This window comes from Danio aesculapii, chromosome 2, assembly GCF_903798145.1.
Source record: "Danio aesculapii chromosome 2, fDanAes4.1, whole genome shotgun sequence".
NCBI classification, from domain to species: Eukaryota; Metazoa; Chordata; class Actinopteri; order Cypriniformes; family Danionidae; genus Danio; species Danio aesculapii.
In genome coordinates, this window is record NC_079436.1 from 11,895,029 (window position 1) to 11,922,654 (window position 27,626).

The following is a 27,626-nucleotide window of genomic DNA, read 5'->3' on the forward strand; positions in this document are numbered from 1 at the left end:
GGTCAGTCGATCGGTCAGTCAGTCAGTCAGTCAGTCAGAAAGCGGCCTCTGGTGGATTTACAAGAGAAGGGCAGGCGCGAATGGCAGTCGTGAAAGCGGCCTCTGGTGGATGTGTGAAAACAAAAACAGCAAAAAAACGTACATGTACAGTTGAAGTCAGAATTATTAGCTCCCCTTTGAATATTATTTACTTTTAAAAAAAATTGCCAAATAATGTATAACAGAGCAAGGAAATTTTTACAGTATGTCTGATAATATTTTTTCTTCTGGAGAAAGTCTTTAATTTTTATTATGTTTACAAATTGAATTTGAATTTTTGTTTCTTTTTTTTAATATTTCCCAAATTATGTTTAACAGATTCAGGAAATTTTCACAGTATGTCTGATAATATTTTTTCTTCTGGAGAAAGTCTTATTTGTTTTATTTCGGCTAGAATAAAAGCAGTTTTTAATTTAAAATTATTAGCCTCTTTAAGAAATTTTGTTGATAGTCTACAGAGCAAACCGTCATTATACAATAACTTGCCTAATTACCCTAACCTGCCTTGTTAACCTAATTAACTCAGTTAAGCCTTCAAATGTCACTTTAAGCTGTATAGAAGTGTCTTGAAAAATATCTAGTCAAATATTATATACTGTCATCATGGCAAAGATAAAATAAATCATAGTTATTAAAACTATTATGTTTAGAAATGTGCTGAAAATATCTTCTCTTTGTTAAACTGAAACTGGGGAAAAATACACAGGGGGGGCTAATAATTCTGACTTCAGCTGTATGTGTGTACATCTCCATAAAAACTGAAAAATAAATAAACAAATAAATAAATTAAAAATAAGATAAAAGATTACAAATTATTTTCCTCATGTATACAGATTTTGGCAGTTAAATTATTGAGCAACTTGTTGATGAAGCCCTTTTTCAACATTTTTTCTTTCGAAATCCTTTGTTTCAAAACCCTCAATCATCAAGTTTTCCTGTTTTGATTTGTCTTGTCATCATTACACATTTTTGTTCTGAGTTTTGAGTTATTTTATCAGAGAGTTAAAGCGAAAGATGTACATTAAATAATTTAATTTATTTAAATTTCAAGGCAGCCATTATTTCAAATAAATTTTTTAAAGGGGTCAAATTAAATTTGATTTAATCTATGAGCTTTTCTATTGCTGATGTACAATCTAATAGATGAGCAGGGGATTTCACTGAACCATCAGTCACTGTTCTTGATGTGAAGTTGCGCCTTGTGTCATCATAAATTGTCAGAAACCTCAGAAAGCTACTGTGCAGTCTTTGTAAAGCGTACCGACAGTGATAGCACTGGCTTGTCGGCTTCTGATTTGAGCTGAAATCATTGCTCTGGAGATTTGATTTGCAAAAGCTTTTTTAAAAATTGTATATATATCTGATACTGACAACCATTCATTTGTTGTGTTATGTTGTGTTACTGATATGATAGCTAATACTCTATATCAAATGCTATTTCATGATTTGCAACTTTTATATCAGTATGTTGATGTTGACTTCCAACTGAAACGAAATATTGAGCAGGGGCGGCTGCTTTCTTTTTGTGCATCATTCCCTTGAAATAAAGGGTAAGAGGGGCATGGTTATGAACTGTTAGCATTTTGAGATTTCAAATTTTTCTAGCGAGTGCCATTTATGCCTGCTGTTCTCACGTAAATCCACCAGAGGCCACTGTTGACTGACTGATTTACTAACTGACCAACTGACCGATCCTCCATCCTTCCTTCAAAAGCACAGATTGACCGGCCCTCCCACTTCACTAAACCCAACCGCAGTGTTTTAAAAAAGCAATCCAGAAAAAGAAAACCCCCTAGATTTTTACCATGTTTTCAGATTTTACCACATTCTTACCATGTTATTTACTTGTATATTTTATTTTTTAGCTTTTGTTTTTGTCTTACCTGCTTTCTGGAACTGTTCTTCACCAGAATTAAAACCTCTCATACCGCTAGATAGCATTGATTTTAAAGACGAAATGCAGCCATACGTAGCTCTGGCTACATAATTTGCAATCTCCAGAAATGTATATAGGGCTACATTTTCAGAATGAGTCTATGTTGCATTTTAGTCAGTTCTGGGAGGTAATTATACAAAATCATGTTAGTTATGGACAAATATTTTTTAGAATTATTAAAATAACATTTGAGATGATGCGATTAAACTTGCTGTGCTTGTTAGTCTCTTATCCAATCACATAAACTGATGAGGTAAAATTGCTCAATTGATCAAGTTCCAGGAAATTCATTCTATTCTATTATTGTCATGGATTGGTCAGGCTCTCACGACCCCCACTCACGAAGATCACCATCACCTGACTTCTAATGAGCACACAGCTGCATCACATTCACGAGCACCAGATAAAAGCACAGCACTCCAGTCGCTCATTGTCCGGGCTCGTCTCGACGAAAGCGGACAACTGAGCGACCACTCAGCGTAGTCATCCTCAGCTAAAACAAACGATTTACTTACCTGTTCTCTTTGTATTCCTCCTAGTCTTCCTGGTCCTCCCGAATCGTCCTGTCTTCCAGTCCTTCCAAGTCTGTGTCATCCTCTGTCAGCTGTATCTGGTGTGTGCTGTCCATCCTCGTGTATTCCTGTTACCCAGCCACGGAGGAAAAGACCCCAACATCATTCCTGATCCTCCTGGCTATCCTTCATGTGCTCCTTGTTGTCATTTAATAAACACCCTAACGTTTCCTTACCTCTGTCTCCTGTCCGCTTCATAACAGAAGCCCGGACCCTTAACGACGACAACATGAGCACCCCCGATCACCTTCAAGAGCTGGTGGACCAGTTGAAGCGGATTCTACAGCCACCAGCTCCACTTTCCAACGCACCACCAGCACCGAGCACTTCCGCCTCCACAGTTTCTTCTTCGGCCCTTCCTTCCAGTCCCATGGCCCGACCAGCGCCCTACTCAGGCGGAGCGGGGGAGTGCAATGGTTTTCTGTTACAATGTTCCCTCATATTCGAAATGCAACCTTCTCTATATCCCACAGATAAGTCGAAGATCGCCTACATCGTATCTCTACTCTCTGGACCTGCACTTAAATGGGCTGAGACGATCTGGAACCAAGCCGGGCCGGTCATGAATTCCATCACTACCTTCACGGAGTATTTCAAAGAGGTGTTTGGACGTTCTGATGGGGAAGTAGCCGCTGGAGAGCAGCTGTATCATCTAAAGCAAGGTACTCTATCTACACAGGAATATGCGCTCCGGTTTCGCACTCTAGCAGCTGCAAGTGGATGGAATGAGAGATCGTTGTTGACCACGTACCGGCTCGGCTTGGAACCCACGCTCCGAATCCAACTGGCCACATTAGATGATACAATGGGTCTGGAGAGATTCATCCAACATTCTCTCCGATGTTCCGATCGTCTCCGTTCCTATCAACAGGACACCATCACCCCCTCGTCTGCACTCCTCCAATCGCCTGAGTCAACAGCCTCTCCAGAACCAGAACCCATGATAATAGAGTCTGGAAGACTGACATCAGCGGAACGACAGAGGAGGCTGACCCGGGGTCTGTGTCTATACTGCGGTGTCAGTGGACACACCCGTATGGAGTGTCCCCTTCGTCCCATTCGGACTTCAGTGAGTGTATTCAGTACGAATATTGAACAATGTAAACCACTTACTACCACCGTACAAATAACTACTGCCTCTATTTCTCTCCTTGTCACAGCCCTCATCGACTCCGGGTCAGCAGGGAACTTCATCTCCCAATCCCTCTGTCGTCAACTCCACCTCCGTACTGAGGCGTCCTCGCATATATACCAGATACAACCGATAACCCAGTGCACTCGATCTTCGACCCGTATCCATCGACAATGCGAAGACATCCTTCTTCAAGTGGGGTTATTACATCAAGAGAGGATTCAATTTCTGGTTCTGGAGGGTGCAAATATGGACATCATTCTAGGGCGCCCGTGGCTGGTGAAGCACGATCCCATCATCTCTTGGGGCACAGGAGAGATAAAGAAATGGGGATCTGGATGTACACCTGCCTGTTTTCCAAATCTCCCTCTTCAAGGTCGGAACCCCATTTCTTTGTTTGCAACATCGGTCGAGAGCCCTCCTGAGAAGCAGTCTATCCACATTCCTAAGGAGTACAGCTCCTTTCATGATGTCTTCTGCCCCAAGAGAGCTTCCCAGCTACCGCCGCATCGGCCATGGGACTGCGCGATCGACCTAGTTCCAGATGCCCAGTTGCCAAGAGGTAGGATCTACCCGCTCTCGCTTCCAGAGAATCAGGCAATGGAAGATTACATAAGGGAGGCTCTGAGTCAGGGGTACATACGTCACTCAAAATCACCAGCCGCCTCAAGCTTCTTCTTTGTGGCCAAGAAGGACGGAGGGCTGCGTCCATGCATCGACTACAGGGTCCTAAATAACGGTACAGTAAAATACCGATATCCCCTTCCTCTGGTACCAGCCGCTTTGGAACAGCTCCGAGAAGCTAAAGTCTTCACTAAATTGGACCTCCGCAGCGCGTATAATCTGATAAGAATACGTGAGGGGGACCAATGGAAGACAGCATTCGTGACCCCTACTGGCCACTATGAATATGAGGTCATGCCTTACGGTCTGGTCAACGCCCCCTCCGTATTCCAAAACTTCATTCATGAAGTCCTCCGGGAGTTTCTTCACCACTGTGTAATAGTGTACATAGATGACATCCTCATTTACTCCCGGAGTGAGGCCGAACATCGCCAACACGTTGCGGAGGTCCTACACACATTGAGAGAACATCACCTCTACCTCAAAGCGGAGAAATGTTCATTCCACCAGAAGTCGATTCATTTCTTGGGATACATCATTGACCAAACCGGTATACGTATGGATGGGAAGAAAATTGAGGCTGTTCTATCCTGGTCAGAACCCACTTCCATTAAGGAGCTCCAGAGGTTTCTTGGGTTTGCTAACTTTTATAGACGGTTTATCAAGGACTACAGCAGGATTACATCACCTCTCACTAATCTCCTCAAGGGTAAACCCAAAGGACTGGAGTGGACCAAAGAAGCAGCCGCAGCCTTCCGCCTTCTTAAGAAGGAGTTCACAAGGGCCCCACTCCTGACTCATCCTGACCCAAATCTTCCTTTCGTGGTGGAAGTGGACGCATCCACCACCGGCGTCGGGGCAGTATTATCTCAACATCATGATACACCGCCCCGACTGCATCCCTGTGCCTATTTCTCTCGGAAGTTGAGCCCGGCGGAGCAGAATTACAGCATAGGAGACAGGGAGCTTCTAGCAATCAAGCTAGCCTTGGAGGAGTGGCGTCACTGGTTGGAGGGAGCCAAACATCCGTTCCAGGTGATCACAGATCACAAAAACCTCCAATACATCAAAGAGGCCAAGAGACTATGTCCACGTCAAGCCAGATGGTCACTTTTCTTCTCACGTTTTGATTTCTCCATTTCCTATCGTCCAGGACCCAAGAATCTAAGAGCAGACGCTCTCTCTCGTTTACACGAGCATCACGATCATGAAGAACTCCCAACGAAGATTCTTCCCGAACACATCTCCATTTGTCCGATCACCTGGAACGCTCCTCCAGTCGTTGCCACTCCGGAAGCCCCTGCTCCGCCGGGATGCCCTCCTCATCGGCAGTTCATACCACCTGAACACCGGGTAGATCTGATCCACTCCTTACATACCTCGCTAGGCACTGGACATCCAGGGATCAACAATACTCTCTCGCTAGTATCCCAACGATTCTGGTGGCCAAACATGGCAAGGGATGTGAGGCAATATGTTCAGGGCTGTAAGGACTGTGCCCAATCCAAGAGCCCACGTCATCTACCCGCTGGAAAGCTCCATCCCTTGCCGATTCCGAACCGTCCCTGGTCACACCTAGGAGTGGACTTTATCACTGACCTCCCTTCGTCAGAAGGTAATACCTGTATTCTAGTCATAGTAGATAGATTCTCAAAGTTTGTCAAACTAATCCCTCTGAAAGGTCTTCCCACAGCCTTTGAAACTGCCGACAATATCTTTAATCAAGTCTTCAGGTCATTTGGTATTCCAGAAGATATTGTGTCGGACAGAGGTCCACAGTTCATCTCACGTCTATGGAAAGCCTTCTTCAAGCTCCTAGGTGTGGCCGTCAGCCTCTCTTCTGGATATCATCCCCAAACCAACGGGCAGACAGAGAGGAAGATTCAGGAGGTGGGACGGTTCCTGAGGACCTTCTGCAGTGGTCACCAGAACTCCTGGAGCCAGTATTTGGGCTGGGCAGAATATGCCCAAAATTCACTGCGGCAACCCTCCACCGGACTCACGCCATTCCAGTGCGTCCTGGGCTTCCAACCACCGCTCTTTCCCTGGGATGGCGAACCATCTGATGTCCCCGCAGTGGATCACTGGTTCCGGGAGAGCGAGAGAGTCTGGGACGAGGCTCATCAACATCTGCAGAGGGCAGTCCGTCGAAGCAAGGTAACCGCCGATAGGAGAAGGTCTGAAGAACCCAGATACACACCCGGACAAAAGGTGTGGCTATCCACCCGGGACATACGCATGCGACTGCCCTCTCGCAAGTTAAGTCCCCGATTTGTTGGTCCCTTCACCATCGTGGAACAGGTTAACCCCGTCACCTACAAACTACAATTACCCTCTCACTACCGTATTCACCCTACATTCCACGTATCACTCCTGAAACCCTATCACGATCCTGTTCTTCCCTCCACAGAGCCTGACCACGAAGAGGAACCCCCTCCTCCACTGCTCCTAGAAGAAGGAGCCGTCTACGCAGTGAAGGAGATCTTGCGTTCCCGACGTCGTGGTGGCCAGTTGGAGTACCTGGTGGACTGGGAAGGGTACGGCCCCGAAGAAAGGACATGGGTTCCCAGAGCTGATATTCTCGATCCTAGTCTCATGGTGGAGTTTCATGAGAGCCACCCTGAGTTCCCAGCGCCTAGAGGCAGAGGGAGACCACCACGGCGTCGGAGGTGTCGGCCCTCAGGAGCGGGCCCTGGGGAGGGGGGTACTGTCATGGATTGGTCAGGCTCTCACGACCCCCACTCACGAAGATCACCATCACCTGACTTCTAATGAGCACACAGCTGCATCACATTCACGAGCACCAGATAAAAGCACAGCACTCCAGTCGCTCATTGTCCGGGCTCGTCTCGACGAAAGCGGACAACTGAGCGACCACTCAGCGTAGTCATCCTCAGCTAAAACAAACGATTTACTTACCTGTTCTCTTTGTATTCCTCCTAGTCTTCCTGGTCCTCCCGAATCGTCCTGTCTTCCAGTCCTTCCAAGTCTGTGTCATCCTCTGTCAGCTGTATCTGGTGTGTGCTGTCCATCCTCGTGTATTCCTGTTACCCAGCCACGGAGGAAAAGACCCCAACATCATTCCTGATCCTCCTGGCTATCCTTCATGTGCTCCTTGTTGTCATTTAATAAACACCCTAACGTTTCCTTACCTCTGTCTCCTGTCCGCTTCATAACAATTATATTACATATATATATATATATATATATATATATATATATATATATATATATATATATATATATATATATATATATATATATATATATATATATATATATATATATATATATTATATATAAATATAAATGAGAGCATTTTGGAAACGGCTAATGAGTATAAGGGTCACACTTTTGTTTTATTAATCTGTTATTAAGTATAGGTTGAAATTTATTTTAAAAGGAAATGAACATGATGCTACAACTATTGTAAATTACTTTACTGTAGAAGTAAAAACCATAAGTAAAATCAGGCAATACAAACAAAGTGACTGGAAAAATGTCCAACACAGTCTCAAAGTAGAATCCAAAAAATAAAATAAACAAGTAAATAACAGGGTGAAAAAGTGGTAAAATCTAAAAACGTGGTAAAAATCAGACGAGGGCTTTTCTTTTTCTGGATTGCTTTTTAAACCTGTCGGTTGGGTTTAGAGAAGTGGGTGGGCGGGTCAATCAGTGCTATTGAAAAGATTATTGGCTGGATTTAGGGAAGGAGGAGTGTGCGTTAGTCGATCGGTCATTCAGTCAGTCAGTCAGTCAACAACTGGTGGATTAACCGCGGGAGAAATTTGAGATCTGAAAAAGCAAACACAGCAGCCTCTGGCGGATTCACAAAAAAAAAAATAGCTCCTACGGTACGTTTTCAGAATAATCCTGGGTTGAAATATGTCTCATTGAGACATAAGCTGACTAACATGTATGATCTAAACTTGGACATCATATTTCATAAATAATGCTCAGATTCAGTAAAAACGGTATCTGAAAACTGATCTTATCTCAATCGAAATTGAATCAGAAAAGTTGGAGACTATTTTCTCACTTCCAGCACTGGCATTTTTGAAGGTGAATTCCACAGTGAGCCGATGGGCTAACCTCTTTAAAAATATCTCAGAGAAAATATGAGACTTGAGAGTGATTCAGCAGACAGCAGTACAACTAGTGTCGGCTGGCAAGCATGATAATAATTGAGCCGAGGCACTAGCAGCACATGAGATGGAGATGGAGAGACTGAAACAGTTGACATGAAATGTAATACAATGAGAGTCACAATGTGAGAAAAAAAGGCCACACAAAAGTCCATAATTCAGATTGTTTTACTCAGTAAAGCTAAGATACTGTCAGAATAAAGCAGGTATGAACACACACACACACACAAAAGGGGTCAAAAGTGCAAAAAAAAAAAAAAAAAAAAAGAAAGAAATGCGGGGAGAGGCAAAGGAAAAAAAACACTGTTCAATTATTTAGCAAGAGAGAGATGTGTTTGTAAAGGCTTATGAGGGTTGGAGTGAATGTGGGCAGTTTCTCAGACACCTCTGACCAGCTGATGCAGCTCTCTGCAGTTTCTTTCTTCATCCCGGAGATCTCTCAAGCACATTACACCTGACCAATCGATAGATAATTCTGAGTTTATACCCAGAGAAAATCCTTTTGAAGTAATCACAAGTCTAAGAACATCAGATGAGACAAGCTGAAAAACACTTTCTGACCACTTGTCTCAAAGACTTTCACATAAAAACTGTCTGTGTTGTTTTTAAACATACAATATACCTTCTGACAGTGTGACTGTGCCTGAACAGTTTCTATCATTGAAACATGGTTGCTTGAATTTCTAGTTGTTAGAATTGTTGTGTGGCTTCTAACACTGTTAACTGTTTTGAAACATGGTTGCTAGCATTTCTGGCCAGTTGCTAGCATTGTGGCTTCTAACATTGTTAACTGTTCTGAAACATGGTTGCTAACATTTCTAGCCAGTTGCTAGCATTGTTGTGTGGCTTCTAACATTGTTAACTGTTTTAAAACATGGTTGCTAGCATTTCTAGCCAGTTGCTAGCATTGTTGTGTGGCTTCTAACATTGTTAACTGTTTTGAAACATGGTTGCTAGCATTTCTAGCTAGTTGCTAGCAATGTTATGTGGCTTCTAACATTGTTAACTGTTTTGAAACATGGCTGCTAGTATTTCAGTTGCTAGCATTGTTGTGTGGCTTCTAACATTGATTAACAGTTTTGAAACATGGACTAGCATTTCTAGCCAGTTGCTAGCATTGTTGTGTGGCTTCTAAAATTGTTAACTGTTGTTAAAAGGTTGTTGGTAGGGTGTGGTTGGTCTCCAGCAATGCAACGTTGATGGTTTGTTGCTATTGTATCCCTTATGAAAATTAACCGTATTTTATTTTATAAAATTTTTATTTAGTAAAATAGTAGTAACCAGTATGGCTACACAATATATAGTTTTAATTCAATCCAATTCACCTTTATTTGTATAGCGCTTTTGCAATGTAGATTGTGTCAAAGCAGCGATTGATATTGGAATGTGGGAGTCTGCAATAGTCATAATGTAGGATCTGAAATGTTGACCCTCTTGAAAAATGCAGCTTAAACCAGCCTAAGCTGGTTGGCTGGTTTTATCTGGTTGACCAGCCTGGTTTTAGAGGGGTTTTGGCCACTTCCATGGTCTGGTCTAGTTCCAGCTGGTTTTTGCTGGTCACCTCCCAGCCTGACCAGCTAAGACCAGGCTGGAAATGGCTGGAAACCAGCCTTTTTCAGTAGGGGATTTAAGAATATAATTAAGTCAGAGCCACATTTTTAGAACAGATTTGTGGAGTCACAGCAAAGTTTGACAGAGTGAAAGATTTTCATATAGATATCTTTTAAAACTTGTGACTGTACAATTTCAAGCAGATTTAAATCTGATTTAAACATTAATTGTATCCAGTTTGCAATAAAGACTATACAATGGTACTTTAATTTTGATTGTTGACCTTCTGCAACCTGAATTCTGTTCTCCCAGAAAACCATAAAAACTTTTTATTTGAAATTCTATTCATATCACAATATATATTGCAGAAAAACAAAATGTTGCACTGTCAGTTTGTTCCCAATAATTGTATAGTATAGTAATTGTTGTAAAACAGTGGCTATACAATTCAATGCAATAAACTTACTATAGTGGTATTTTCATTACTAGATGGTTTGCAAACTTGTAAGTGGTTTCTAGTAATTTACTAGGTGGTAGTTTCTTATTGTGGGTGGTTGTACATTGTTAGCTTTTTCTGTGGTGTTGTGGGTTATTTGTAGAAAAAAAATTATAGATAGTTGCTAGTGTATGATGGGTGGCTACCAGTGCATTTTACTGTTGACTGTTTCTAATACTATACTAGGTGTTTCTATTCTAGGAGGTAGCTGAAAAGCCATCGGTGGTTGGCTTTTAAGGTATTGTGGTAGGTGTTAGAACATTACATGACAGTTACATGATAGCAAGGCTGTTGATAGTGCATCGTATTTCTTGTGAATAGTAACTTTCTATTTTTTAATTGTTTTAACTGAGTAAAGATGTGTTGTTACTAGTTGGAAAGTGGTTTCAGTTGGTCTCCCAACATGGTCATATCAGGTTTTAGAGAGGTTTTGATCAATTTTTTTAGGCTGATCAGGCACATCTAAAAACAAGCTAAAGTAACGCTTGTGTATTTTAGACACACTGGCAGAACAGCTACTTCCAGTTTAAACCAGTTAAGATTAGCAAACCAGCTTATGCTCATTTTAGCACTAATGTCTTAGCTTGAAGGCTTTGAGTAATTCTAGCATTGCTAGCTTGTTGGTGGGTGTTTCTAGGTGGCTAAGGTGTTTTAGGTTGTTCTTGGATTGTTAAGTGTTTGCTAACTGGTCCCCAGCTTGTAATTTGGAGGTTAATCAAATGGTGGAGATGTTTGCTAACATTGTTATCTGCTTCCTAGAGTGAAATAGTGCTTTCAAGCGTTATACTCTGTTTTATATGTTACTAGGTTGCTGAGATGTTGCAGGTAGTTTCTAGCATTTTTAGGTGGTCCACTTAAGCATTTACAGATGACTGCTACACTTCAAACTGCTTATTTAAAGTACACTGAAACAACACAATTCTTGAGATATTTGCGGAGACAATTTAATTGTCTTTTGTTCAATCCGCTTAAATATGTTAAAGGTGCAGTATAAAAGTTTGACACCCTGTGGTTGAACTAGGTATTGCATGCCTGGTTTAAAACACACGAAAGCGCAGGTTGCCAGATTGACGACACCAACAGGAGCGAGCCTGACTATCAAGCCTAAAAGCTGATTTAAGTCGTGTTCTAAATTAAAGCAACAGTACGCGAGAGAAGGAATATTTTCCATATTAAAAGGAGTTTTTGTTCTAATCAACACCTGAAATTTAGCTGAACAACAAAAACTGACTATGATCCCCTCAGTTACACCTCATGTGCTTTATTCAGTGTTAAATGCTAATAATGTGAGTTTGAATGCCATTTCACATGACATTTATTGGCATACTACTGACAGCAACAGCAGATAGTTCACCTCAGATTAAAAAGAACTGTGACTCAGTGCAAGCCAACAAATATCAGTGATTCAGCATGTACATTTAATAATCTTTAAGAAGTTTAATATGTATTAATTAGATTATAAGCCTTACCATTTTGTTAGAGTGCAGTAGTGCAGTAAGTGCACTATTCTGTGCTTCTGAATGGCTGTATTTAAACTTCTGTCATGTATAGTCTGGGGCAAACAGCCAAATTGCATAACAAAACTCATCACGTATAGTGTGTTGTTCGTACACGGTGTTACAATGGAACCTGCTCACCTAATGTTTACATTTCTATATTTAGATTATTTGCTAATTAATATACACATCATGTGGAACTCTGAACCTGCATCTCATTTTGGAGGCTGCTACTGTCCACCAGAGGTTGCATTTTGGTGACGGAAGCTTACTTTGAGAGCCTTCCTGACTGAATGAATGAAATATGTTGTTTTCCACCAAGGCAACATCAGGTGCTGAAATGTAAATGGCTAAACTGGCATTGGGCAGGTAAAATGACCAAAAGAAAGACAACGTTATGGCATGTAACAGCCATTTTCAAAGCAGAATATCTGACTTGAATTGTTTTTCAGATAAACAAGAATGTTCACTTAGCATTTTTCTTAAATATATGCAAATATATTATGGTATTTTTATGATTTAGAAGAATCAAAAACTTATATACATAATTGATAGAACAACATGAATGAATTGTGTGAAACCCTCTATTTTCTACTGTGTAGGACATTAGTTGGTTGCCAAATGTTTGACACCAGTGAATAAATACTTAAGGATAGGAAATGAAACAAACCTATCCCTTTATGACAAAGAATATAGAAACGGCAAATATGCCTGAAATTAGCTGAACAGCATGATTGAGTATTATGTGAAATTGGTTGGCAGTGAGCAACACATTTAGACGGAGAGTGAGCTCAGTGTTTAGTAGAGCACTGACCCACCTGCTGCTATTGATAATGAGCTCTAATCGGCTTATGCGTTTGAAATCTCTCCTGCCCTTCCGTATCTATTTACAGAGGAGGTGCGCTTAAGGTTTTACGTTTGAGGGTGGCGAGATTGACCTCAATCAAACCTGGTTTAGTGTAACCTTGGCAGGAAAATCTGGGCCTGTATAATGTCTGGATTGTGCCTCGTTTTCAGGTGCAAGTTAAGGGTAATTGCATTCATAATGGTTCTTGTACCTCTCTAAAACCTTCACTTGGGTCAGTCCTCAAGGCCTTGTTTACTGCTAGATATATTAAACTCAAGGATGTTTTCAGCAAGCACAGTTATTTATGACAAACATAGTTTGCTGATGTTTGTTTGTGGCTTTAATCTAGTAGGACAAAGTGAAAAATGGCAAAAGACTCTTAGGACTTCTCTGCTATGAAGAGATGGGAACATTTCTGCTCCTCGCTACTCTTCTAAACTTAAGGCAGGGTCAGTGGGTCAAAGGCAGCGTTGTGAAACCACACAACCTTGTCCTGCCTTGACATTTTGACTTGCTGCCCGTGGTTTCATCAATCAAACCTTGACTGGCAAACTGTGAAGGCAGAATGACTAAATCAAGACTCTTAACTAGGCTGAGATGCACTAAAAATATGCTACACTGAAAAAAAAAGTTAAAAAACCCAGTAATTTTCTGGCAGCAGTGGTGCCAGAAAATAACTGGGGAAAAAAATGTCAGAATAAAAAATGTAGATCTCTTGCCCCGTCATTACAAGTTATTACTGTAATTTTACAGATTATAACTGTAATGATACAGGTAATTACTGCCATTTTACTAATTATTAATGCAGTTATACGGATTATTACTGTCATTTCACAAATTATTATTGTAAATGGATAATGTATGGATAATGTATTAATGTAATTATACAGATATATTAATGGGATTTTAAAGATTATTACTGTAATTATAGAGATTATTAATGTTAATATACAGATTAATTAATGTGATTATACAGATTAATCTATGTAATTATGCACAAAATCTCTAAATATTCAATAAAATTTTCTACTTTTAACATACCTGTAAAACAGAAAAAATATCCTTTAAAGAATTATTAAAAAAAAGCTTAAGTACAAATAATTGCTGTTATCATAAACACTGTAAATATAACTATAAATTATAGTTTAACAAATATTTTTTTGGATATGTAGGTTAAACTCCAAAACAATTTGCTTGAAAAATACAAAACTGTTACATATCAATTTTTTTTTTACAAATAACACATTTGGTCATCATTTTACAACAAAAACAAGGTTAGTGTCATGTGAGGACGCCTGTACAACAAGGTTGAGGATCAAATAGCAGTTTATTTAGAGAATCGTCTTGCAATCAAAGGCTGTAACAGGAACAAACAGGTGCATACAGATACATACACAGCAAGCAAAGTAACAAAGCAAAGGGTCAAACAGCGTCACAATGCTCACTAAGCAGTTTAACAGGACTCAGAAACTATGTGTCTATGTGTGCTGAGTTTATAGTCCTTAAAATCAGTCCATAACGATCTTTAGACTGTGTATGTTCAGTGAGAATCAGGAACCAGTGTGTGCGTGGTGCACGTTGGGATCGTAATTCATTACCGTAGCGTGTGTGTAGTTCTCTAGCGATCCACAGCCACTAGATCGCTGGTGATCATAACAGTTAGCAAACCAACATTGTTAGCCACTGATTACATGCAGCCTACAAACAATAGGTTATTATTTGACATTATTAACCTCACTTTAATCCTCATATGATTACTATTTTTACAGTTACCTGTAAAATAGCGTTTATTTTTTACAGTGTAGAACTTACAGACGTGCTGTGCATCTACTCTTTGGCTGTTTAGTAATTACATGAACTGTGTAATAAACAGAGTTGGGCACATTCCTTTAAAAAAGTAGTTAGTTATAGTTACTAGTTATTTCTCACAAATAGTAACTGAGTTACACAATTATAAAAGTAACTAATTACCAGGGAAAGTAACTATTGCATTACTTTAAAAAAATCAAATTTGTCAAATGACTATAAAATAAATATAAAACATTGTACACTAATCTACACAATTGTAATGTTGTTGTGGGACAATGTGAGAGACAACCATCAAATTAGATATATCATTAGTATATATAGTATTTATCACACAGACCACAACTCACAATACATTTAGCCAGTAATTTTGTGGCGGCATGTGACAACATGAGGTGCCTCATTAGATTAGAATTACTTGTCACTGACGCAGAGACACACTTTTTTCCTGGGCATAAGCTGCTCGATACATAAACATTCTTGCCTTTCATTTCAATGAGGGAAAAGGAGGTCCTATATTTGTAGTTTGCAAAAGCCTTTGAACTTGTTGAAATTGTCATCGTTCTGACTCTTGGTCATTGGTGTGTGCCACTGACTGTGCGTGTGCTTTTATATGAACATCCACCCTACCAGTGACTTTGCATGTGCTCCCCGTGTTCATGTGGGTTTCCTCCGGGTGCTCCGGTTTCCCCCACAAGTCCAAAGACATGCGGTATAAGTGATTTGGGTAGGCTAAATTGTCCGTAGTGTATGAGTGTGAATGAGTGGGTATGGATGTTTCCCGGTGATGGGTTGCAGCTAGAAGGGCATCTGCTACGTAAAACATATGCTGGACAAGTTGGTGGTTCATTTCGCTGTGGCGACCCCTGATAAATAAGGGGCTAAACCGAAAGAAAATGAATGAATGAATAAATGAATGAATGAATAAATGAATGAATATGTTATACTATTAGAATAAAAACATCACAAAGACTTCCAATGCTCCAAAATGAGATGCAGATAGAGTTTCTCATTAGGTTATTAATTAGTAAATAAATATTACGAAGGTTAACATTAGGTGAGCAAATTACATTGTAACTCTGTGTCCTGACAACACGCTTCATGATGAGATTTGCGGTGATGAGCAATTTGGTTGTTTGCACTAGACGAAACATACAGAAATTTAGATACAGCCATTCAGAAGTTCAGAATATGCACTCACTCACAAAATGGTATAGTTTATGATCTAATTAATTCATATTATTAAATGTTGCATATTATCTAACAACATTATTAAATGTAGATGCTGAATCACTAATAGCGAGTCACAGTTCTAAAGTTCAATTTCAAATGGTTTATTTTATTTTCAAGATCTGAGGTGAACTATCTGCTGCTGCTTTCAGTAGTATGGCTATAAATGTCATGTGAAATGGCACTCACATTATTAGCATTTGACACTGAATAAAGCACATGAGGTGTACCTGAGGTGATCAGTTTATCCTGACGTTCACCTGTGAGAAATAGAAATAGTTTCATATGTATTAATTCAATGTGTTGGTTAGAACAGAAACTCTCTTTAAAATGGAAAATATCCCTTCTATCATGTGCCGTTGCTTTTTATTTAGAACATGACTCAAATCAGCCTAGCTGTTGGTGTGTTCAATATGGCAACCTGTGCTCGCGTTTGTTTTGATCCAGGAATGCAATACCTAGTTCAGCCACTGGATGTCAAACTTACATACTGCACCCTTAAATGAATGGGAGATGAGAATCTGATTTGTTTGATGCACTTTATGCTGAAAACACACCCATAACTCATTTAGAGAATAAGCACAACCCTGTTAGACCATGCGCTGGGCACATAGCATTTTTTTCCATCCTTAAAATAGCAAAAGTGGATTCGGACACACCCTTAATGCGTTTGTCCCTTGTGCTTTAGACTTTGCGCCTAAATCATTAAAATAGAGCATAGTCATAGTTGCCATGCCTTCTAACAGTTGACCATTAATATATCTATATTGCCCAATTCCTATTTATTGGAGAGAATATTTTTTCAACACATTTCTAAACATAATAGTTTTAATAACAATTTTTAACTTGTATTATTTTAATTATTATAATTTATATACATTTATTAAAAAATTCTTTATAACTTATTTCTTTGATCTTTGCCCTGATGACAGTACATTATATTTTACTTGATATATTTAAAGTTTAAGTTTAAAGTTTAAGGAAATAATAAGCTTAACTAAGTTTTTATTAGGTTAACTAGGCAATTTAAGAGACAATGAAAAAATATTGCTTAAAGGACTACTAATTTTGACCTTAAAAAAATATATAATATATATATATATTTTTTTTTAATTAAATTGATTTTATAGCCGAAATAAAACAAATGACTTTCTCCAGAAGAAAAAATATCTATAGAAAATACTCTTAATGCATGAAATATCACTTAACAAATACTTGAGAAAGAATAAACAGGATGGCCCTCAATTCTATATGTATAGCATATTGTACTAATGGAATACTTTTCTGTTCGTTGTAATAAGAGATGCGCAGAGAGCTTGAACTCCCACTTTCAAAAAGTTCCACCTTTCAACCCCTGTGACCTTACAGAAATTACCCAAACGCAGCTGTCTACTCCAAAGAATCATTTTCATCAAACCCTTTGAGAGGCAAGCAACGCAATTTGTTAGCGGTGAACGAATTAGACATTGGTAATTACTTTCTGCTTTCAGCATTACAATTTTCTTACTGCCAGCTTATATTCAGCACCAACTTATGAGAAGCAAATATTATTTTTATGAACGATGAAGAAGGTCTTTCAGTACATCCAAATATGCAGTCTGCTTACTAAGAGTATGTGACAGTTCTGTAATAAACACACATGAGAAAGGAAATATCCAAGATTAGATTTTCCGTGTGGAATGTTTAAATTCTGAATACGTTTTATATCCAAAATAAATAATACAAAAAAAGACAGTCTCCAGTTTCTCATAATGACTGGAATCTGAAAGCAATGCATAGTCAACAATTAAAAACCCTCCATGAACATGATTAAATATGAACAGAATATTAAGTTAAAGTGTAATCTGTCAGAGTGATTACAAGTGATGAAATGTAATTTGATATAAAAATTATAAAGCTGTGGAAGGGCTATAGAAGGAGAAAAGTGATCATAGGAAACATTATGATCTCTTACTGCTTTTTTCACTAAAAGACAGTTAAAATAACAGACAGAGAGAGACTTGACTTTTAAGAAAATCTTTTAATAACCTACAATGATTTTATGCTATTTTATACTAGGGTGGCATGGTGGCTTAGTGGTTAGGACTGTCGCCTCACAGCAAGAAGTTCACTGGTTCGAGTCCCAGCTGGACCAGTTGGCATTTCTGTGTGGAGTTTGCATGTTCTACTTGTGCTCAGTCCAAAAGACATGCGGTATAGGTGAATTGGGTAAACAAATTTGGCCGTAGTGTATAAGTGTGTGTGAATGAGAGGGTGTATGGGTACTTGGTTGCAGCTGGAAGGGCATCTGCTGTGTAAAACAGATGCTAGAAAAGTTGGCGGTTCATTCCACTGTGGCGACCCCTGGTAAATAAGGGGCTAAACCGAAAGAAAATGAATAAATGAATGAATGAATGAATGAATGAATGAATGAATGAATGAATATGTTATACTATTAGAATAAAAACATCACAAAGACTTCCAATGCTGTCAGGTTCACACACAAAAAGGTTAAAACCCTACAAATAAAAAAAGACTGGACTTTGTAGAAGTATAAAAAGCATATTCCACTACTAACCTCTTTTTGATATTGCGTTTTGATAATATAACAGTATCTGTACATCCATTTCCATCAACTTAGTTTTTTTCAAGTACACCATATTGCAAACTTTACCATTACATAAAGAAATAATTACCTATTCCTTATTTTCCACTAAATATTTTGGACCGTAAATAAACAATGAGTATATTTAAATAAACACAACATATTCAAACTCCTGCTGGTGGAAGTGCTGTAAAAGGATCATAGGACACATTATGATCTCTGGCTGTTTTTTATTCACTGAAAGGCCATTAAATATCAGAGAGAGAGGGGTTACTTTGCTGGGTTTTATTTGAACAGTTAATTCACTTTAATTTCCTTGTCTTAAAAATGAATAATTCATTATTGGGTAATGGAGAGTTATTATTCACAATCATGCTAGAAGGATTTTGCTATATTTGTCATATTAATGCTGTTTTTTGCATGGTGTTTGATGATTAGTGTTTTTTGTAATACGTTACAATGAATTCTCATTCGTTAAAATTTGTTAAATTTGTTAAAAACAAACTAGCAAATATAACTGTTTTCAATACATGTAATAAAGTAATGAATAATTAATGATGGACTGTTGAATTATTAGAAACTAATTCGCACCTAAGGTGGTAATGTTAAAGAGCCCATATTATGGGTTTTTGAAAATGCCCTTCCATGTAGTGTGTCACACAGCTCTAAGTGAAGTGAAATATCCAGCTAAGGCTTAAATCTGTAAGTTTACAGTGTTTAAAACTATTGATTCATCTATAAAAGAGTCGACTCATAGTGCTTCAAACGAGTCGTCTTGATAACGAGTTATTAGGTGTTTCGCGATGACGCAGCTACGAAACACAAGTAGCCCGGGAGATTTGAAACCTGCGGCCCCGCCCACTAACAGAAAAAAAGTCACACACACACACACAGAGACACACACAGACACCGGTAGAATGAAGTCACGCTGTGCAGATGGAGATTATTGACAGTTCACCCAAAGATGAAACCTTAGCATATAGCCTAGCCTTGAGCAGATCGAGAGCCTCTGGAAACTGCCTGCTTACAAAGAAGACTTCATCAGTTTGTTAAAGGAAGGATCAGTAACGACTGTCAGAACAAGGATCAGTGGATCATGAATCAGTTTCTTCCCCCATTTCACCAGTGTAAGTACGTGCGATTAAAATTGTTGCCTCGTTTACTCTAGCTTGCAAATTATGCATTTAGTTGTGTTTTGTTACTTGTAACCGCGTGTGCTGTATCAGGTTAACTCTTTATATTCTCATATCGCGTGTAAAGCTACGTTGAAAACGCGACGCGTGCCGCTTTGTTTATGGATAGTCAGCTATGTGTGTGTGTGTAATGTGTGTGTGTGTGGCTCGTCTGAGGACGGTCGTTTGTGTGAGTGTCTCCTCTTAGGAGGTTGATGTGTGTGTGTGTGTGTGTCTCTGAATAGGGTAAAGCTCTAGGCAAAGGGTGATCAAAGGGACCCGTTTGTAAAATGAGGACGGGGGGGGGGGGGGGGGGGGGGGGGGGGGGATGGGGGGGGGGGTTGTCGCGGAGTTGTCGCGGTTGAAGTCTTAGGGTTGTAATCGCGGATGTAACTGAGGACGCGGAGGGGGAGGGAGGTGTCGCCGCCGCGCCGTCTCTATTCTGGACGCGCCGGCCCTGTGTGTGCGTGTGTGTAAAAAGAGCAAGTAGACTGCTAGGACATATCCTCCCCAGTTCTTGACTTTTTGCTTGATAAAATAGTTAGTCGTCAGTATTTTCTAGTCCATCGTCTGTATTTACATTCACCCACTGGCAGCCAAAATCCACTATGAAGCGTGTGTGCACTGTGACTACTTTTATATTGTTGATAATCTGCTGGGCATTTCACTCTGTCTCGCCCTGAAGCCTGTCAGTGTCGTCGACCAATCGCAGCAGCCTGTCATTGGTCCAATCAGCGCAGATTAGCTTCGCTCTGAGGACGGGTTTGGGTACAAATGAATCGCTATACGATTCATATGGGAGTCGCTGGGATAACTAGGTAAAAATAAATGCATATTATAAGACCATCAAAGTGTTGTTTGACCTTGCATGCATATTAGACTGTTGTTGGAGACCCTTACAACCTAAATATGACCCTATTTCATCTATAATATGGGCTCTTTAAGCTGATTTACGGGTACATGTTTGTTGTATTATTTCAAAGATTTCAGTTTTCTTCTAAATATCTTCCTTTGTGTTCAGCAAAAGAAAGAAATTCATTAAGTTTTGGAACCACTTGCATGAGATTGAGTAAATAGTGAGTACATTTTTATTTTGGGGTGAACAACTTTAAAACATCTTAAAAGGCTCTATTTTAACAATCTAGGTGCAGTCTAAAGCGCATGGTGCAAAAGCATTAAGAGCGTGTCTGAATCCACTTTTGATATTTTAAGGACAGAAAAATATGCGTTGGGCCGCACCACAAGGTCTAACAGGGTTGTGCTAATTCTCTTAATGAGTTATGGGTGTGTTTTGAGAATAAAACAATCAAGAGTCTCATCTCCCATTCCCTTTAAGAGTCAAATTTGCTGTTTACATTGCGGACTTTGTAACTAGAAAAAACTGAACGCTTCACTAATGAGAAAACAGAGATGACTTGAAACAGAGATGTTTTAGCTCAGTCGTTTTGATGTTTTGCACCATGCTGTTAAATAGCAAATACATGTGCACCCATAGGCATTCTGATCTAAAAAAGGAGGCGTGTTAAGGTGCATTGCTGGCGTATTTCTATTTTGAGAAACTTTAATAGACGGTTCAATAGACCAGATCAAAGCTGGTCTATTGTCCAGCGCAGATCGCTTTAGTTGTGCGCTTCGTTTACACATTGCTTAGTACACACAGGATGTAAAGCAATACACAAATATCTTTACAAATGAAAAACAATAAAAGGATTAAAATATTACAAAAATTATTATTTTTTAGCTTACATAAATAAAAAAAACATACTTTCATGCCTTCATCTCGGGGGGCTTTTTTAGTTTATTCATAACAATTTGCTTTTGTATAATGTTATCATTATTAGCAGTATTATTCATTATATGCATATTTATATTTGTTTTATTAAAAACAAGCTTAGATTTGCCTACCTGTCAGGTTTTAGACCATATGGGGAACAACATGTGTATTTGAATATAGCTCAGTTGTTTGACCACACTTCATTATTATTGTTCATTTATTCATTTGCTGGAAATTAGAACTGAATTTAGAAATAGTTTTGAAACAAATCTTTGCGCTTAACAAACAAAATTAATTATTTTTAGGCTAATGGATATCTGTGTGTACAACACATTTCCCTATCCACGAAAGTGGAATTCGAAAGTAACAATGAGGAGGCTCATCTCTCATTCTCGTGCTGTAGATGCTCTGTTTAACTGTTTTCTCTCTAGTGAAGTGTTCAGTTTTTCTACTTACAAAGTCCGCGATGTAAATAGCAAATGCGCTATGGCGCGGCGTAACTGGCTCTTAAAGGGAATGGGAGATGAGACTCTGATTGGTTTATTCTCAAAACACACTTATAACTCATTAAGTGAATAAGCTCAACCCAGTTAGACCATGCGCCACAGCACAACGTGGATTTTTCCGTCCTTATAATAGCAAAAGTGGATTCTGACACATCCTTAATGCGTTTGCGCCCTGCTCTTTGGACTTTGTGCATGAATCATCAAAATAGAGCCCAAAAACTTCATGTCAGAGTTTGCCAGGAGTGTGAATACTTTCGGCCATCTAAAGCACAATCCAATGGGTGTAGAGTTTAAAGAAATATTAAAGTAACGTTTGTATGACAAAAAATCAAAAGTCTTATAGACAGCTGAGTGTTAAATAACTATCACAGAGTCTGACCAAGAGGTTGTCTAATTACAAATCTAATTCTGAGGGATTTATCAAACAGCAAAGCATAAACAAAACGGCATTTACTCCTTTCTCTCACATTTAATTCACTCCTTCAAGTGGACCATATAGTGGACTAATGTAGGGAATAGTAAATGAGGGTATAGGAGCTATTTCAGTTACAGCACAGGACAGGAGTGCACTAGACCCAAGCCTGCATTGAGAATGTGTGGCTCGATTTTACCCGAGAGCCCTGACAGTTCCAATCCAATTTATGCCTCTTTAAATAAAGTGTCTGCCAAAAATGTAACTTTAACTCACTTTCACATAAGTTTAATAAACTCTAAGCATTAAACAAACCAAAAGAATATATAGTGTGTTCACACAAAGTATTTGTATACCAAAACCAAAGTATTTTATCATTTCTACATGATTTTGATTCAACCATTGAGGCGCTTGACATGATTAACATAGCACTTTGTCTGGGTCTCTTTCTCTTGTAATATTCTTGTACAGTTGCTCCTCTTTATTCTGCAAGCATGTCACTCTGTCGACCTTGTCAAAGATTTGCATGTGCGACACTATCTCTAGAGTATATTAGATGTGCGGCAGCAGTAGATGTGACCTTGCTGCTCTCAATGTTATCAGCTCACATTTAAAAGATGTGGCTAAAACTAGCAGCCTATCGACTTATTTGGTCGATATTCTGTATATGTAATCGTATTCGTAAGAGATAATTTCTAGTCAGCCAGTCAACATGTGGTCATTTTTTTTATTAAGTTCTCTATCTCGCAGATCTGTCATAAATATAAAGGCAAAATTATTAATGACATTTTACTTATTTTTCCAATATGTTATGTTATGCTCAGATGTTTAAGGACATTTTCACAGTATTAATAAATAAATTTAAATAAAGTCATTGCTGGAAAAAAAGTCTTACTTTTTTATTCATTTGGAATTGAAGCACCTATTTTACCCCCTTTTACAAGATGTAAGATAAGCCTTTGGTGTCTCCAAAATGTGTCTGTTTCAGCTTAAAATACCCATCAGATTATTTATTATAGCCTCCAGAATCTGCTCATTTTGGTGTCTGAATACATTTTAGATGTTTTTGTAGCCTGTGGCTTTAAATGCAAATGAGCTGCTTCTCTCGACCCACCATCCTCGCGTGCTTATCCAACGCAATCGCACGGCAATTCATACGTTTTTGATTTAGTGGCTAATTTGTACGATCTAATTAGTACAATTTAGTATGATTTACTCATCCACGAATGACGGTTGGTCTTTATCGGTGGGGTTAGGTGCCATGCCTCCTTTTTAAAATCGTACAATTTCATTCGACTGAACTCATAAGAATTCGTACGAATTAGCCAATAAATTGACAAAACGTAAAATACTTATGTCTTCTCGTGAGATGAGGCTGGCTTATCTGCTTCTCCTGAAAAGACTTGGATGAAGCTGAAACCGCACTCCTACAACACGTTGCAATGGGCCTCAAAATCACTGGGATTTGGGTGATTTTAACATCAAGAATTTAAATAAGAGACTTGCTTGATTTATATCATTCCAATATGACAGTGAACACACTATACCTACACACAATTCTGTCCAAAGAGCTTGCAAAAGTTGTTTTTTATCATAGGTGCCCTTTAAGTTCAATATAATTAGTCCCCTAATTATAACCTAATTAATCTAGCTAAGCAGAATACTAGTATATTGCAAAATAAATATGTAGCGATTAACAGCTGGAGGGTCCATTATTCTTATTACAGAGCACTCCAGCTTATCTGTTTGCTATTGATTATTTACATGGACTACAGCTGCCATGAGTCTTTGCGCCAATCAACACCCATTACAGCTGTAAACAATCTGGACTGACACAAACACACACAGCTGCATATCATTTACACTAATTATACTCTCTGTATACATGCCATTCTCATGCATACTTATTGCTGACATGAGAATGACAATGTGAAAAAAGATTTCTTATAATTGTTGCAAATTTATATAAAAAAAAAAAACTGAAAAAATCACATTCACAGCCTTTGCTCAGTACTTTGTTGATGCACCTTTGGCAGCAATAACAGCCTTAAGTCTTTTTGAATATGATGCCACAAGCTTGGCACACCTATCTTTGGGAATTTTTGCCCATTCCTCTTTGCAGTACCTCTCAAGCTCTATCAGGTTGGATGAGAAGTGACGGTGTACAGACATTTTCAGATCTCTCCAGAGATGTTCAATAGGATTAAGGTCTGATCTGTGGCTGGGCCACTCAAGGACATTCACAAGTTGTTGTGAAGCCACTCCATTGATATTTTGGCGGTGTGCTTTGGGTCATTGTCCTGCTGCAAGATGAACCGTCATCCCAGTCTGAGGTCAAGAGCACTCTGAAGCAGGTTTTCATTCAGGATGTCTCTGTGCATTGCTGCATTCATCTTTCCCTCTATCCTGACTAGTCTTCCAGTTCCTGCTGCTGAAAAACATCCCCACTGCATGATGCTGCCACCACTATGCTTCACTGCAGGGATGGTATTAGCCTGTTAATGAGCGATGCCTGGTTTTCGGGTTATTGATCATTTCCCTGACTAAGGCCCTTCTCCCCCGATCACTCAGCTTAGATGGCCGGCCAGCTCTAGGAAGAGTCCTGGTGGTTCCAAACATCTTCCACTTATTGATGATGGAGTCCACTCATTGGAACTTTCAGAGCAGCAAAAAATTTTCTGTAACCTTCCCCAGTCTTGTACCTCGAGACAATCCTGTCTCAGAGGTCTACAGACAATTTCTTTGTCTGTATGGTTGGTTTGTGCTTTTACATGCACTATCAACCCTGGGACCTTATATAGACAGGTGTATGCCTTTTCAAATCGTGTTCAATCAACTGAACTTACCACAGGTGAACTCCAATTAAGCTGCTGAAACATCTCAAGAATGATCAGTGGAGCTCAATTTAGAGCTTCACGGCAAAGGCTGTAAATACTTGTGTACATGTGATTTTTCAGGTTTTTTATAATTTAATACATTTGCAACAGTTTCAATAATTTTTTTTCACATTGTCATTATGGGGTATTGTGTGTAGAATTTTGAATAAATAAATGAATTTAATCCATTTTGGAATAAGGCTATAACATATAAAATGTGGGAAAAAGTGCTATGAATACTTTCCGGATGCACTGTATGTCGATTTTCAGCACATCCTGTCTTAACAAAATATTTTGTACTGTGAATGAATCACCACATTAAGTTATTTACTGCTCTAAATTCAAGTATATTTTAATTAAGTTTAAGTTTTATTATTCACTAAATAAGTTCAAGAGATTAGATAAAAGTATCAAGTTATTCAGATACTTGATTTCATTCATTCATTTTCTTTTCGGCTTAGTGCCTTTATTAATCAGGAGTTGCCACAGCGAAATGCACCGCCAACGTATCCAGCATATATTCCACTGCCTTCCAGCTGCAACCTATCACTGGGAAACACCCATACACCCTCGTTCACACACATACACTACAGACAATTTAGCCTACCCAATTCACCTATAGTGCATGTCTTTGGTGATATATATATATATATATATATATATATATATATATATATATATATATATATATATATAGATGTCAATAATTTTATGGTTCTGCACCATTAAATTTGATAAAACAAAAAAAGCATCATAAGCATTCCAACATAAGCAAAAAAACATTACTCCATGAACATTCCTGGCTAACTAACTACATTTTGAAGATTAAATTACCTTTTATTGTTTAACTTAATATTAACACAACATATTCTAAAAACTGCAATTAATTTTTAAGCATTCCTCATTAATTTATCACAAACTAAAACCTGTCAGTCCAAACAGAAAATTCTTTTTAAAAGTTATATCAGATTTCTGAGGGTTATACAAAAAATCTAAATACTAATATTGCTATTAAAATGGTCCAAATTAAGTTCTTAGCAATGCATGTTACTTATCAAAAGTTATATCTAGAGTAGGAAGTTTACAAAATATCTTGATGGAATATGTTCTTTACTTAATATTCAAATGATTTTTGGCTTAGAAAAAAAGTCTATAATTTTTTGACCCATAAAATGTATTGTCGGCCTTTGCCACAATTATACCCATGCAATATACGTGTGTAATTGTGGTTCAGGTTACTTTTCATTCATGAGTTTATGCGAAATTCACCATAGCCCTTATATCTATAATATACTTTTGTTGTCTTTTGCTTTGCAGAGGCTGTACGGATGTGCTGTGCTGTGTGCTCTTCGTCATTGTCATCCTCGGCTACATTGCACTGGGCACTGTTGGTGAGTACTGCATCCCGCATCTATGGGGAACAAACTGTAATCATTTCATTTTATTGAGAAATAAACAGCATGGGACATGCAGGGGTGGACGGTAATGAAGTATTTTTTACTTCACTACCATACTATGGTACCAGCTACTTAAATCAAAATAAAATTACATTGTACTTGTGTTCATATTGTATTGTACAACATTTATGGAGCTATTGAGGTGGGATACGAGTAGGGTTAGAGCAATTTTGCTGGTCTGGGTAGGTGTAAGGTGGTGTACACTACCTGACAAAAATCTTGTTGCCTATCCAGGTTTTGGGAACAACAAATAATAGCTTGACTTATTGTTGTTCATTTGGTATCAGAAGTGGCTTATATGAAAGGCAAAGACCCCTAGATTACGCTTATTTACCAAAATACAATTTGATCAATACATTTTTTATTTTGAATTATTTAATTAGGACAGTAAGGTCTGACTTTGCTTAAACAAAAGTCTTGTCACTTAACAGAAATAATGTACAGTATATAATATAAAGTCATGGTGCAGTGGAAAAAGCATTAATATTGTGTTTGATTTCCATGAGCTTGGAGGACAGCATCCATACATCTCTGCAATGACTCAAATAACTTATTTATAAAGTCATTTGGAGAGGCAAAGATAACGTTCTTACAGGACTCCCAGAGTTCATCAAGATTCTTTGGATTCATCTTCAATGCCTCCTCCTTCATCTTACCCTTAAAAATGTTCTTGTCTGGTGACTGGGCTGGCCAATCCTGCAGCACCTTGACCTTCTTTGCCTTCAGGAACTTTAATGTGGAGGCTGAAGTATGAGAAGGAGTCAGGGCTGGCGCGTCCATAGAGGCGACCTAGGAGGTCAGCAGTTATATCCGTGCCTAGGGCAGCAGAATAGAGAAGGCGGCATCCGCGACACCTCCCTCACCACCCGCGTCCTCAACAGTTATATCCGTGCCTAGGGCAGCAGAATAGAGAAGGCGGCATCCACGACACCTCCCTCACCACCCGCGTCCTCAGTTATATGCGCGACAAC

The 27,626-nt window shown here is 38.8% G+C and overlaps 1 protein-coding gene across 1 annotated transcript in view; it reads left to right on the forward strand.

The window, feature by feature from the left end:
• Positions 1–27,626, forward strand: part of slc44a5a (solute carrier family 44 member 5a) — a 193,759-nt gene that overhangs the window by 118,596 nt on the left and 47,537 nt on the right. Inside the window, exon 3 of the mRNA XM_056472869.1 lies at positions 26,516–26,589. Coding sequence (XP_056328844.1) covers positions 26,516–26,589 — 74 coding nt within the window. The remainder of the gene's footprint in view (positions 1–26,515; positions 26,590–27,626) is intronic.